Genomic DNA, 14,813 nt, shown 5'->3' with positions numbered 1-14,813 from the left:
GCTAAGATAAAGTGAAATCAAATAGTTGCAACGCCACAGTACTGACTCTCAAACACTGTCGCGTTAAGAACCCCTAATGGCTAGCAAGCAAGAGCAAATTGAGAGTGGCATGAAGATGAAACTCACGAGTTGAAGAATGGTCATTGGTTTTCATGCTAAGCTTTGTTGTTTGGAGTCTTAAGTGCATTGGGAGGTATTAAGATAAAGATGATGAGTGAAATTACAAAGTTTTTTTTTATTTTATTGCCTTATATATATTGGCATGTAAGAGAAAGAAAAGTTAGAGAATTTTTAAGATGGCTACATAAAAATAAATTAACATGTGGAGTGTTAAGATGAATAATATGATGATTGAAGTCAAATCTTAAGAAATAAAGAAGACAAGAGATTAAGTCTTGTTAAAGACTAAAGAGGAAGCGAGCGAAAGGTTAGATGAATGTATGAGATACTGATAAGAGATGTCAATAGCAAGTGAGAAAAATGTAAATAAAGATTTCAATAATGATATAGCAAATGAGTTTATATAGAATATTGTTATGAGAATATACTGATCTTGTCTTGACCTTGTTGAAAGGAAAGGATTAGTAACAACACAAGTAAACTAGGTGACATGCTAGAAACCCATGGAGATAAATTGAAGCATGAGTAGTTGGGCATGCCTTTATGGAAATGATATACTTGGTGTATAAAAGAGTAAATAAGTGATTAAGTGTTTCAAGAATGTTTAAATGCCCTTGAGAAAGAATTATAAGTTATACATGATGGGCATAAGATGCGTGACTTTGAAACTTGCTAAGGAGCCAAATGGCTAAGTTACGGGTTAAATGATCATATGTTGTGAGACATAAATTTAAAATAAATATCCCTAAGGAAATACTCAAGAGAAGTTCTGCCATGGATCTTGTGAAAGCAAGCACTAAGTTATGTAGTTATAAAAAGGAAGCTATAAGCTGAGAGTGGTATAAGTATTAACATTAAAAAGTACTTGAGGAGAATTTAGTTTCAAGTCTTGTAATTTCAAGTACAATTTGTAAATTAGTTAAGGAAGAATGATGTTATATTCATATGAAAGAGTGGAATAAAGGATGATAGAAGTTAACCTTGATAATGAAGTCAGATAATGAAACTTTCTTAATATATTATGGGAATTGGAATTCGAAAATGCGTGAGGCATACATGATTCAAATGAATCTGAGTTTTAAGTGACAAATCAATATCGAAATGCAATAAGGATACAATATATAGGAGACATGAAGGATAATCGAGGACTAAGGATGACTTTTAGGAATTGTAGTATTGCATAAGATGCAATGATCAAGTCAAGATAAATTTTTGAGATACCAATGGGATTATAAAACATACACGCATAATAGATTATAATTCAATGGAGATGACATTGTGATGCAATGATATACAGTACAAGGAAACTTAAGCATATAATTGGAAACGATAAGAAGAGAATATAAGTATATAAATGATGAGGAACTATACACAGGCATGATGAGAATTTGTATGAATTATGAAGCTTATTCTATTGAATCTTGATTGTGGATGGGAATGAATTAAGAGAAATTAGTCTGAAGGCATTTGAAAATAGAGACTCGTATACATAATGAGGAATATAGACATTTGAATGTATATGTATATGTATGTGTGGAGTAGTGATGTACCCAACTAAATGAATAATGGTTTTAGTGGTTCAAGATTTGAACTCAATATATTTGATGAGTTGTATAGATAATGTAACGATTAAGAATCTTATCAGAAGACGATTTATGGTGACCTAAGGAATTTTGGAAAAATAGTTAAGGGAATATAATCTATAGTACGATTAAGCCATATGAGATGGATTAATAGGATTAAGAAGATTGAAATTTCCTAAATGCAAAGTAAACATGAAATATGTAGAAATAATTAAAGCCATTAATTTTCCTGAACGCTGAGGATATGTACAGGAATGAGTATGGCGTGTTAATGATGTTGTAAACTACACAATAGTGTATGAGGATAGGATGAATGAATGAAAGTCGAGAAGTTTGATATGGAATGAAGTAATAAGATAGTGATTGGTATACCTAAATAAGAATAAAATGCGATCGAAATTGGTATGATTGAGATGGAGTTATGGTTCAAGCTTAATGATAGTAATAGAACCATGCTTAATGTCTCAATATAAGAGATCATAATTGTGAAGGTTATTGTTGATCTGATTTTAAAGGATAATAATAGACATAAGCGAAATACTTGAGTTGAATTGGAGGTAAATGAGGTGAACAAATCGAAATTCCCTATAAAGGGGAAGACATAAGAATTCGAGCATTATATGAGAAAACAATACCCCCACATTTTCTCTGAGTTCAGTACATGAAATTTTGAGGTCAAAATTTTATTTTAAGGGGGATAGTGTTGTCAAGCCCGATCTTATAAAATACTTTCCATGTCATTCATATGATTGACAATATGCTTGCATACTTGGAAAGCCCTGAAAGAAAAATCGTTAAAAGACGACAATGTACTAAATGGTACAATTAAGTTAATTTAAGTCTCGAACTAGATCAAATAGAGAATTTAAAATGAAATTAAGAATATTAAAGTCCCAGAATGGTTTAATATGGTGATTTGGAGTTCGAGGATCAATTTGAAGTCAAACTAGAATTTTTACTGTCCAGGGGCAAAATGGTCATTTGCCACCCAAGGACACAATGGGAATTTTTAGAAAAGAATTTTTTTAGCCCCATTTGAGTATTGGAGTATAATTTGAGGGTTTGACAGTGAAAAAGTTTAATTCCAGTGATTTCTAGAGTGTAGGGGCAAAATTATAATTTTGCCACCCGCGGACAAAATTTGAGATTTTGAGAGAATTTAGATCAAATTTGACAAATTTGAGAATGGTATGAGTATAAGGGATGAAAAATATGTCTATGGGTAATTTTTCAATTTTTGGGGCAAAAATGTAATTTTTGACTTTTACGGGGGTAAAAGTGTAAATTTCAAAAATTACTCCACCAAGACTTTGGATAAGTCTGAGAATTTTACCTAAGCTATGGATATGTGGGACAAGTGTATGGTGAAAATTTGGAAATAAATGGATGGCTAGAATTTAAGGAATTAATAAAACATTAAAAAAATGAATAAAATAATATTATATTATTTTAGCCTTTAAAAAGGTAAAAATTCCGGAATTCTCATCTTCTTCAGCTGTCCAAACCAGGGGAGAAAAGGGAAAAAAAAAAACAAGAATCCTACTTGAAAATTTTGGAGAAAATCGAGAGAAATCAAGAAATCAAGCATTAAAAAGGTAAATTTCATTGATTTTCCTTGTGATTTTCACTACCCATGCATTTTTTTCTCATTTCCATGCAAAATTAGAAAGTGGGTATGGACACCCATGCTGGCCAAACCTCCATGGATGAGTTTTGAGCTTGATTTTTGGTTGATTTTAATTGAATTAAGTGATTTTAGTTAAGTTATATTGAAATATAGCAAAAATAAGCTAGAAATATAATTTTCTCCCATTGAAACCCATTATGCTGAATTTTTTAGGGGAATATTGGCTGCTGATCTTGATGGTTATTTGAGGAATTATGATGAATAATGATGAATTATGAGCCTAGAAAAATAATGGAAATTTTCGGAGCAAAAATACAAATTTTTACCCACTAGGGGTATTTTCGTAATTTGTTATCGAGACTGATAATTTGCACCACACTGAGGGACATTAAGTCAATTTGGGTGCAATTGAGGTGTAGAAACTGAAAAAAATTAATTTGGAGTTTAAACGGACGCGTATATCAATTTATCGGGTAAAAGACCGAAATAGGCTAACACCGCATTTAGGCAAAAATTTAGACATTTTTGCATTCCATATCAAGCATTAGTAGTCTAAATTAGTTTAATTTCAATTTAGTACCAATGTGGTGAATTTCTCGATTTTGTACTATGTCAAGGTGGTGAGTCCTCTGATAAAGGCAAGGGAATTGCACCCGAGGACCAATAGTCTGAGTATTTCGAAAATCCTCACTCTAGACACGGTGAGTAACCTTACCATCATTTTAATTATCTAAAGTATGTTTTTATTCGGTTTTGGTGAATTTTATGAAAATGAGTTCAAATGGTAAATTTTTATGTTTTGTAAACAAAATGAGTTTAAATGAAAATATTTTATAAATTGTCTTGAAACGAAATAACGATTTTGAAAATAGAGTAATTGGAGACCACTGATATGTTGTAAATTTAAAATTGAATTAATGGCTTATGTTATTGTATTGGCATGACTGGCTGGGCTATGTTTTTATGAATTATATGAATTGCTTTATTTTACCCTTGCAGGCTGGGTAGTAATATATTAGCCCTGTCATGCTGTCAAAATTTTATTGTATGGTGGGTTTGACCTGCTGCAGTGGGCTGGATTTTGTGGACTAGCCTATTAGAGGGGCACGGAATCCTGTTATATTTTTACCTCGGTTGGAGAGGCGAGTAGGGTAACTCCTGAGGTATAACTTTTAGAGTTCACTTCACGCCAAACCACCACGTGAAGGGGAACTCGGCCAACGTCAAGGAATGGCTATGTTTTCAAAATAAAAACATGACTTTCTAATAGCCTTGGCGGACTCAGTTGGGATAGCCCTCGGCCAAGGTATCCCAAATAACTGAGTATGATAATAATTTTTGGCATGAGCCAAGTTTTTTAAGAAATTCATAAGCCATACTGATTACTTGCTTTAAATAAATTGATTTCATTTGGTTGAAATAAGTTGAAAGATGATAAATTACAGTTTGATGAAATGTTTTAATAGTCTCCTTTTACTCGACTTTAGATATTTTGAGTGATGTTTGTTTACTCACTGGGATTTTATAATCTCACCACTCTCATTTCCACCCATTTCAGGTTCAGAATAGATTGTAGATAACTGATATCGGCAAGGATTACAGTTGAACTTGCCACATCCAAAGACTGTAGGTTCATTTCTTTTGATACTTTTGGTCATTCGTGGGCCCACGTGTCACTGTAAATTAAATTCTATACTTTGGTTATCTGTATTACGGTATGTAAGAATTTATTTTGCTTTTACGCTATAAAAATTATTTATGCAGTGTTCTTAAAATATCGTTTTATGTGAAAATTGAATATTTTATTGAATATTTTTATTTTATTATAACAGTCATAATTCCATTTTAAACGAATGTTTTAGACATCCAAAATTATTTTTGATTAAGAAATATGTGTTTTCCACTTACATACTATATTTTTAGATGATTTTTGAGATTTTTGGGATAAATGACAAAAATACCCCTGTGAGACGGAAATTATTATTTCATTTGTTTAAGTTGGAAACAGTTTAAAATCTTTTAAAATGTGGTATTTGGAAACAGCTACCCACAGGGGAAATGAGAAGCTGATATTAAAGCCTTGTGGGGTCTCGGTTGACATTCTGGGTAATGAATGTAAATTGAGACGTCGCGGCGGTTGTCACGGGCTCGATGAGAGTTCCGGGTCGTGTCAATTAAGTTGGTATCAGAGCTGTTGGTTTGAAAGATTAGAGTTTTGGGTTTAAAGTTATTTTAAAGCTGTTTTAAAAATTTACAGTGTCAGTGTGGCCCCGAGTTAAGTTAGGTTAGGTTGAATAAAATACATGCATAAGCATATAGAGCCTGAGGTTGCCTAAACTCACTTTGTTCCCTATTATAGATTATTATGTCTCCTCGACGCGAACAACCACCTTTCACTAGATCAGCTGGAAGGGGAAGAGGTCGTTTCCAACGTCGTCAGTTAGGTGCAATAGAGGAGGAATTGACTGCATCCACCATTCGGGCAGCACCTGCTGCTGAACAAACCAAGACTCCTCCACATCCTCCACCTCCTCTACCACTTACTAGTATTCCTGCTATGCCTCTTGAGGCAGTTCAGGCATTAGCAGCCTTCTTTACTGCTATTGCTGGCCAGGCTCAAGCTGGTCAAGCTCTTCCTACAGTTCCTCTGGCTGCTCCTTCAGTACCACCATCCCCACCTCCTGTCCCACCACCAGTGCTGGATGTTTCTGATTCTAAGAAGCTTAAAGAGGCTAGGCAACATAGTTGTGTTTCTTTTATGGGTGAGTCGGACGCAACCGTGGCTAAAGAGGTGGTGCGAATGGCTTTAAGAGCCGAGAAGCTTGCGAATGAAAATAAGAGTCTGCGAGCTGAGTTAGCAAAAAGGAGAAATCTAAGTGTATCTTCTAGTCAGCCACCAAACAGGGGCAAAAACTCCTCTGTTTCAGGAAGTTCACGTAGATGCAGAAATTGTGGGAATTATCATGTTGGGCCGTGCAGAGGGCCTGCACGATGTTTTCATTGTGATCAACTGGGTCACATTAGGAGAGATTGTCCACAGTTAGGACGGGCTACGGTAGCTGCTCCATCTCCACCAGCTCATACGGATATACAGAGGAGAGATTCCTCTGGATTGCAACCGAGACAGGGATGATTTTGACATACCACCAAGGGTAGATTAAATAAGTTGAAATTAGTGCTCTAATAAAGTACGTATGATAGAAAGCTAGTTTGTAAGTTGTAGTTTTCATGATCATGAAATATATAAAGATTATCAATATATGGACATACATTTGGAGTTGTAATTTACAAGTTTGAAGTATTTAAGATATGATTAAATGGAATTAGCATTAGTTAGGGTACGTAAATCTTTTAATTAATTTCTATGGAGTATCCATGATAGTAGAATGGAGGAACATCGTGCAGTGATGCTATATGGTGAAATCACTATACAATATGGAAAGGGTATTTTCGAGTGGGATTTATTGACTGATGATAAGTGATGAGCAATTTGAGATACATGTAGCTATGAATAAATTTGGAGATCTTTGCTTAAACAAACTCGTATTAAATGTTATGGTAAAGATATATGAATGCTAGTGGCAAAAAAAAATACGTTAAATCAATGTTTTGATTTCACACTTGTGATAGAAAGTTAGTCTTGCTAATTGTGGTATAGACTCGAAGGGAAGCCACACTATTGTGAATAATTGAGGTAGTAGCTTTAAAGGTGGAAGAGTTGCTAAGATAAAGTGAAATCAAATAGTTGCAACGCCACAGTACTGACTCTCAAACACTGTCGCGTTAAGAACCCCTAATGGCTAGCAAGCAAGAGCAAATTGAGAGTGGCATGAAGATGAAACTCACGAGTTGAAGAATGGTCATTGGTTTTCATGCTAAGCTTTGTTGTTTGGAGTCTTAAGTGCATTGGGAGGTATTAAGATAAAGATGATGAGTGAAATTACAAAGTTTTTTTTTATTTTATTGCCTTATATATATTGGCATGTAAGAGAAAGAAAAGTTAGAGAATTTTTAAGATGGCTACATAAAAATAAATTAACATGTGGAGTGTTAAGATGAATAATATGATGATTGAAGTCAAATCTTAAGAAATAAAGAAGACAAGAGATTAAGTCTTGTTAAAGACTAAAGAGGAAGCGAGCGAAAGGTTAGATGAATGTATGAGATACTGATAAGAGATGTCAATAGCAAGTGAGAAAAATGTAAATAAAGATTTCAATAATGATATAGCAAATGAGTTTATATAGAATATTGTTATGAGAATATACTGATCTTGTCTTGACCTTGTTGAAAGGAAAGGATTAGTAACAACACAAGTAAACTAGGTGACATGCTAGAAACCCATGGAGATAAATTGAAGCATGAGTAGTTGGGCATGCCTTTATGGAAATGATATACTTGGTGTATAAAAGAGTAAATAAGTGATTAAGTGTTTCAAGAATGTTTAAATGCCCTTGAGAAAGAATTATAAGTTATACATGATGGGCATAAGATGCGTGACTTTGAAACTTGCTAAGGAGCCAAATGGCTAAGTTACGGGTTAAATGATCATATGTTGTGAGACATAAATTTAAAATAAATATCCCTAAGGAAATACTCAAGAGAAGTTCTGCCATGGATCTTGTGAAAGCAAGCACTAAGTTATGTAGTTATAAAAAGGAAGCTATAAGCTGAGAGTGGTATAAGTATTAACATTAAAAAGTACTTGAGGAGAATTTAGTTTCAAGTCTTGTAATTTCAAGTACAATTTGTAAATTAGTTAAGGAAGAATGATGTTATATTCATATGAAAGAGTGGAATAAAGGATGATAGAAGTTAACCTTGATAATGAAGTCAGATAATGAAACTTTCTTAATATATTATGGGAATTGGAATTCGAAAATGCGTGAGGCATACATGATTCAAATGAATCTGAGTTTTAAGTGACAAATCAATATCGAAATGCAATAAGGATACAATATATAGGAGACATGAAGGATAATCGAGGACTAAGGATGACTTTTAGGAATTGTAGTATTGCATAAGATGCAATGATCAAGTCAAGATAAATTTTTGAGATACCAATGGGATTATAAAACATACACGCATAATAGATTATAATTCAATGGAGATGACATTGTGATGCAATGATATACAGTACAAGGAAACTTAAGCATATAATTGGAAACGATAAGAAGAGAATATAAGTATATAAATGATGAGGAACTATACACAGGCATGATGAGAATTTGTATGAATTATGAAGCTTATTCTATTGAATCTTGATTGTGGATGGGAATGAATTAAGAGAAATTAGTCTGAAGGCATTTGAAAATAGAGACTCGTATACATAATGAGGAATATAGACATTTGAATGTATATGTATATGTATGTGTGGAGTAGTGATGTACCCAACTAAATGAATAATGGTTTTAGTGGTTCAAGATTTGAACTCAATATATTTGATGAGTTGTATAGATAATGTAACGATTAAGAATCTTATCAGAAGACGATTTATGGTGACCTAAGGAATTTTGGAAAAATAGTTAAGGGAATATAATCTATAGTACGATTAAGCCATATGAGATGGATTAATAGGATTAAGAAGATTGAAATTTCCTAAATGCAAAGTAAACATGAAATATGTAGAAATAATTAAAGCCATTAATTTTCCTGAACGCTGAGGATATGTACAGGAATGAGTATGGCGTGTTAATGATGTTGTAAACTACACAATAGTGTATGAGGATAGGATGAATGAATGAAAGTCGAGAAGTTTGATATGGAATGAAGTAATAAGATAGTGATTGGTATACCTAAATAAGAATAAAATGCGATCGAAATTGGTATGATTGAGATGGAGTTATGGTTCAAGCTTAATGATAGTAATAGAACCATGCTTAATGTCTCAATATAAGAGATCATAATTGTGAAGGTTATTGTTGATCTGATTTTAAAGGATAATAATAGACATAAGCGAAATACTTGAGTTGAATTGGAGGTAAATGAGGTGAACAAATCGAAATTCCCTATAAAGGGGAAGACATAAGAATTCGAGCATTATATGAGAAAACAATACCCCCACATTTTCTCTGAGTTCAGTACATGAAATTTTGAGGTCAAAATTTTATTTTAAGGGGGATAGTGTTGTCAAGCCCGATCTTATAAAATACTTTCCATGTCATTCATATGATTGATAATATGCTTGCATACTTGGAAAGCCCTGAAAGAAAAATCGTTAAAAGACGACAATGTACTAAATGGTACAATTAAGTTAATTTAAGTCTCGAACTAGATCAAATAGAGAATTTAAAATGAAATTAAGAATATTAAAGTCCCAGAATGGTTTAATATGGTGATTTGGAGTTCGAGGATCAATTTGAAGTCAAACTAGAATTTTTACTGTCCAGGGGCAAAATGGTCATTTGCCACCCAAGGACACAATGGGAATTTTTAGAAAAGAATTTTTTTAGCCCCATTTGAGTATTGGAGTATAATTTGAGGGTTTGACAGTGAAAAAGTTTAATTCCAGTGATTTCTAGAGTGTAGGGGCAAAATTATAATTTTGCCACCCGCGGACAAAATTTGAGATTTTGAGAGAATTTAGATCAAATTTGACAAATTTGAGAATGGTATGAGTATAAGGGATGAAAAATATGTCTATGGGTAATTTTTCAATTTTTGGGGCAAAAATGTAATTTTTGACTTTTACGGGGGTAAAAGTGTAAATTTCAAAAATTACTCCACCAAGACTTTGGATAAGTCTGAGAATTTTACCTAAGCTATGGATATGTGGGACAAGTGTATGGTGAAAATTTGGAAATAAATGGATGGCTAGAATTTAAGGAATTAATAAAACATTAAAAAAATGAATAAAATAATATTATATTATTTTAGCCTTTAAAAAGGTAAAAATTCCGGAATTCTCATCTTCTTCAGCTGTCCAAACCAGGGGAGAAAAGGGAAAAAAAAAAACAAGAATCCTACTTGAAAATTTTGGAGAAAATCGAGAGAAATCAAGAAATCAAGCATTAAAAAGGTAAATTTCATTGATTTTCCTTGTGATTTTCACTACCCATGCATTTTTTTCTCATTTCCATGCAAAATTAGAAAGTGGGTATGGACACCCATGCTGGCCAAACCTCCATGGATGAGTTTTGAGCTTGATTTTTGGTTGATTTTAATTGAATTAAGTGATTTTAGTTAAGTTATATTGAAATATAGCAAAAATAAGCTAGAAATATAATTTTCTCCCATTGAAACCCATTATGCTGAATTTTTTAGGGGAATATTGGCTGCTGATCTTGATGGTTATTTGAGGAATTATGATGAATAATGATGAATTATGAGCCTAGAAAAATAATGGAAATTTTCGGAGCAAAAATACAAATTTTTACCCACTAGGGGTATTTTCGTAATTTGTTATCGAGACTGATAATTTGCACCACACTGAGGGACATTAAGTCAATTTGGGTGCAATTGAGGTGTAGAAACTGAAAAAAATTAATTTGGAGTTTAAACGGACGCGTATATCAATTTATCGGGTAAAAGACCGAAATAGGCTAACACCGCATTTAGGCAAAAATTTAGACATTTTTGCATTCCATATCAAGCATTAGTAGTCTAAATTAGTTTAATTTCAATTTAGTACCAATGTGGTGAATTTCTCGATTTTGTACTATGTCAAGGTGGTGAGTCCTCTGATAAAGGCAAGGGAATTGCACCCGAGGACCAATAGTCTGAGTATTTCGAAAATCCTCACTCTAGACACGGTGAGTAACCTTACCATCATTTTAATTATCTAAAGTATGTTTTTATTCGGTTTTGGTGAATTTTATGAAAATGAGTTCAAATGGTAAATTTTTATGTTTTGTAAACAAAATGAGTTTAAATGAAAATATTTTATAAATTGTCTTGAAACGAAATAACGATTTTGAAAATAGAGTAATTGGAGACCACTGATATGTTGTAAATTTAAAATTGAATTAATGGCTTATGTTATTGTATTGGCATGACTGGCTGGGCTATGTTTTTATGAATTATATGAATTGCTTTATTTTACCCTTGCAGGCTGGGTAGTAATATATTAGCCCTGTCATGCTGTCAAAATTTTATTGTATGGTGGGTTTGACCTGCTGCAGTGGGCTGGATTTTGTGGACTAGCCTATTAGAGGGGCACGAAATCCTGTTATATTTTTACCTCGGTTGGAGAGGCGAGTAGGGTAACTCTTGAGGTATAACTTTTAGAGTTCACTTCACGCCAAACCACCACGTGAAGGGGAACTCGGCCAACGTCAAGGAATGGCTATGTTTTCAAAATAAAAACATGACTTTCTAATAGCCTTGGCGGACTCAGTTGGGATAGCCCTCGGCCAAGGTATCCCAAATAACTGAGTATGATAATAATTTTTGGCATGAGCCAAGTTTTTTAAGAAATTCATAAGCCATACTGATTACTTGCTTTAAATAAATTGATTTCATTTGGTTGAAATAAGTTGAAAGATGATAAATTACAGTTTGATGAAATGTTTTAATAGTCTCCTTTTACTCGACTTTAGATATTTTGAGTGATGTTTGTTTACTCACTGGGATTTTATAATCTCACCACTCTCATTTCCACCCATTTCAGGTTCAGAATAGATTGTAGATAACTGATATCGGCAAGGATTACAGTTGAACTTGCCACATCCAAAGACTGTAGGTTCATTTCTTTTGATACTTTTGGTCATTCGTGGGCCCACGTGTCACTGTAAATTAAATTCTATACTTTGGTTATCTGTATTACGGTATGTAAGAATTTATTTTGCTTTTACGCTATAAAAATTATTTATGCAGTGTTCTTAAAATATCGTTTTATGTGAAAATTGAATATTTTATTGAATATTTTTATTTTATTATAACAGTCATAATTCCATTTTAAACGAATGTTTTAGACATCCAAAATTATTTTTGATTAAGAAATATGTGTTTTCCACTTACATACTATATTTTTAGATGATTTTTGAGATTTTTGGGATAAATGACAAAAATACCCCTGTGAGACGGAAATTATTATTTCATTTGTTTAAGTTGGAAACAGTTTAAAATCTTTTAAAATGTGGTATTTGGAAACAGCTACCCACAGGGGAAATGAGAAGCTGATATTAAAGCCTTGCGGGGTCTCGGTTGACATTCTGGGTAATGAATGTAAATTGAGACGTCGCGGCGGTTGTCACGGGCTCGATGAGAGTTCCGGGTCGTGTCAATTAAGTTGGTATCAGAGCTGTTGGTTTGAAAGATTAGAGTTTTGGGTTTAAAGTTATTTTAAAGCTGTTTTAAAAATTTACAGTGTCAGTGTGGCCCCGAGTTAAGTTAGGTTAGGTTGAATAAAATACATGCATAAGCATATAGAGCCTGAGGTTGCCTAAACTCACTTTGTTCCCTATTATAGATTATTATGTCTCCTCGACGCGAACAACCACCTTTCACTAGATCAGCTGGAAGGGGAAGAGGTCGTTTCCAACGTCGTCAGTTAGGTGCAATAGAGGAGGAATTGACTGCATCCACCATTCGGGCAGCACCTGCTGCTGAACAAACCAAGACTCCTCCACATCCTCCACCTCCTCTACCACTTACTAGTATTCCTGCTATGCCTCTTGAGGCAGTTCAGGCATTAGCAGCCTTCTTTACTGCTATTGCTGGCCAGGCTCAAGCTGGTCAAGCTCTTCCTACAGTTCCTCTGGCTGCTCCTTCAGTACCACCATCCCCACCTCCTGTCCCACCACCAGTGCTGGATGTTTCTGATTCTAAGAAGCTTAAAGAGGCTAGGCAACATAGTTGTGTTTCTTTTATGGGTGAGTCGGACGCAACCGTGGCTAAAGAGGTGGTGCGAATGGCTTTAAGAGCCGAGAAGCTTGCGAATGAAAATAAGAGTCTGCGAGCTGAGTTAGCAAAAAGGAGAAATCTAAGTGTATCTTCTAGTCAGCCACCAAACAGGGGCAAAAACTCCTCTGTTTCAGGAAGTTCACGTAGATGCAGAAATTGTGGGAATTATCATGTTGGGCCGTGCAGAGGGCCTGCACGATGTTTTCATTGTGATCAACTGGGTCACATTAGGAGAGATTGTCCACAGTTAGGACGGGCTACGGTAGCTGCTCCATCTCCACCAGCTCATACGGATATACAGAGGAGAGATTCCTCTGGATTGCAACCGAGACAGGGATGATTTTGACATACCACCAAGGGTAGATTAAATAAGTTGAAATTAGTGCTCTAATAAAGTACGTATGATAGAAAGCTAGTTTGTAAGTTGTAGTTTTCATGATCATGAAATATATAAAGATTATCAATATATGGACATACATTTGGAGTTGTAATTTACAAGTTTGAAGTATTTAAGATATGATTAAATGGAATTAGCATTAGTTAGGGTACGTAAATCTTTTAATTAATTTCTATGGAGTATCCATGATAGTAGAATGGAGGAACATCGTGCAGTGATGCTATATGGTGAAATCACTATACAATATGGAAAGGGTATTTTCGAGTGGGATTTATTGACTGATGATAAGTGATGAGCAATTTGAGATACATGTAGCTATGAATAAATTTGGAGATCTTTGCTTAAACAAACTCGTATTAAATGTTATGGTAAAGATATATGAATGCTAGTGGCAAAAAAAAATACGTTAAATCAATGTTTTGATTTCACACTTGTGATAGAAAGTTAGTCTTGCTAATTGTGGTATAGACTCGAAGGGAAGCCACACTATTGTGAATAATTGAGGTAGTAGCTTTAAAGGTGGAAGAGTTGCTAAGATAAAGTGAAATCAAATAGTTGCAACGCCACAGTACTGACTCTCAAACACTGTCGCGTTAAGAACCCCTAATGGCTAGCAAGCAAGAGCAAATTGAGAGTGGCATGAAGATGAAACTCACGAGTTGAAGAATGGTCATTGGTTTTCATGCTAAGCTTTGTTGTTTGGAGTCTTAAGTGCATTGGGAGGTATTAAGATAAAGATGATGAGTGAAATTACAAAGTTTTTTTTTATTTTATTGCCTTATATATATTGGCATGTAAGAGAAAGAAAAGTTAGAGAATTTTTAAGATGGCTACATAAAAATAAATTAACATGTGGAGTGTTAAGATGAATAATATGATGATTGAAGTCAAATCTTAAGAAATAAAGAAGACAAGAGATTAAGTCTTGTTAAAGACTAAAGAGGAAGCGAGCGAAAGGTTAGATGAATGTATGAGATACTGATAAGAGATGTCAATAGCAAGTGAGAAAAATGTAAATAAAGATTTCAATAATGATATAGCAAATGAGTTTATATAGAATATTGTTATGAGAATATACTGATCTTGTCTTGACCTTGTTGAAAGGAAAGGATTAGTAACAACACAAGTAAACTAGGTGACATGCTAGAAACCCATGGAGATAAATTGAAGCATGAGTAGTTGGGCATGCCTTTATGGAAATGATATACTTGGTGTATAAAAGAGTAAATAAGTGATTAAGTGT

General features: G+C 33.9%; 2 protein-coding genes across 2 annotated transcripts; both read left to right on the top strand.

The window, feature by feature from the left end:
• The first annotated feature begins 3,207 nt into the window (after window positions 1-3,207).
• On the top strand, window positions 3,208-6,882 carry LOC148764236 (uncharacterized). The gene is made up of 4 exons (XM_088803923.1): window positions 3,208-3,298; window positions 3,948-4,031; window positions 4,889-4,956; window positions 5,690-6,882. Exon 4 carries the CDS (start codon window positions 5,696-5,698, stop codon window positions 6,461-6,463), a length of 768 nt encoding a protein of 255 aa, XP_088660049.1. The 5' UTR covers window positions 3,208-3,298; window positions 3,948-4,031; window positions 4,889-4,956; window positions 5,690-5,695; the 3' UTR covers window positions 6,464-6,882.
• Window positions 6,883-10,257: 3,375 nt separating this feature from the next.
• LOC148764235 (uncharacterized) lies at window positions 10,258-13,932 on the top strand. Its single transcript, XM_088803929.1, has 4 exons — window positions 10,258-10,348; window positions 10,998-11,081; window positions 11,939-12,006; window positions 12,740-13,932. Exon 4 carries the CDS (start codon window positions 12,746-12,748, stop codon window positions 13,511-13,513), a length of 768 nt encoding a protein of 255 aa, XP_088660055.1. The 5' UTR covers window positions 10,258-10,348; window positions 10,998-11,081; window positions 11,939-12,006; window positions 12,740-12,745; the 3' UTR covers window positions 13,514-13,932.
• Window positions 13,933-14,813: the final 881 nt, after the last annotated feature.

This window comes from Theobroma cacao, chromosome 2, assembly GCF_053813885.1.
Source record: "Theobroma cacao isolate CCN51 chromosome 2, ASM5381388v1, whole genome shotgun sequence".
In the NCBI taxonomy this organism is placed as follows: domain Eukaryota; kingdom Viridiplantae; phylum Streptophyta; class Magnoliopsida; order Malvales; family Malvaceae; genus Theobroma; species Theobroma cacao.
This window is presented reverse-complemented; position numbering and strand designations above follow the sequence as displayed.

Coding starts and splice junctions, on each gene's coding strand:
- LOC148764236 (XM_088803923.1), top strand. CDS start 5,696: ATGTCTCCTCGACGCGAACAACCACCTTTCACTAGATCAGCTGGAAGG.
- LOC148764235 (XM_088803929.1), top strand. CDS start 12,746: ATGTCTCCTCGACGCGAACAACCACCTTTCACTAGATCAGCTGGAAGG.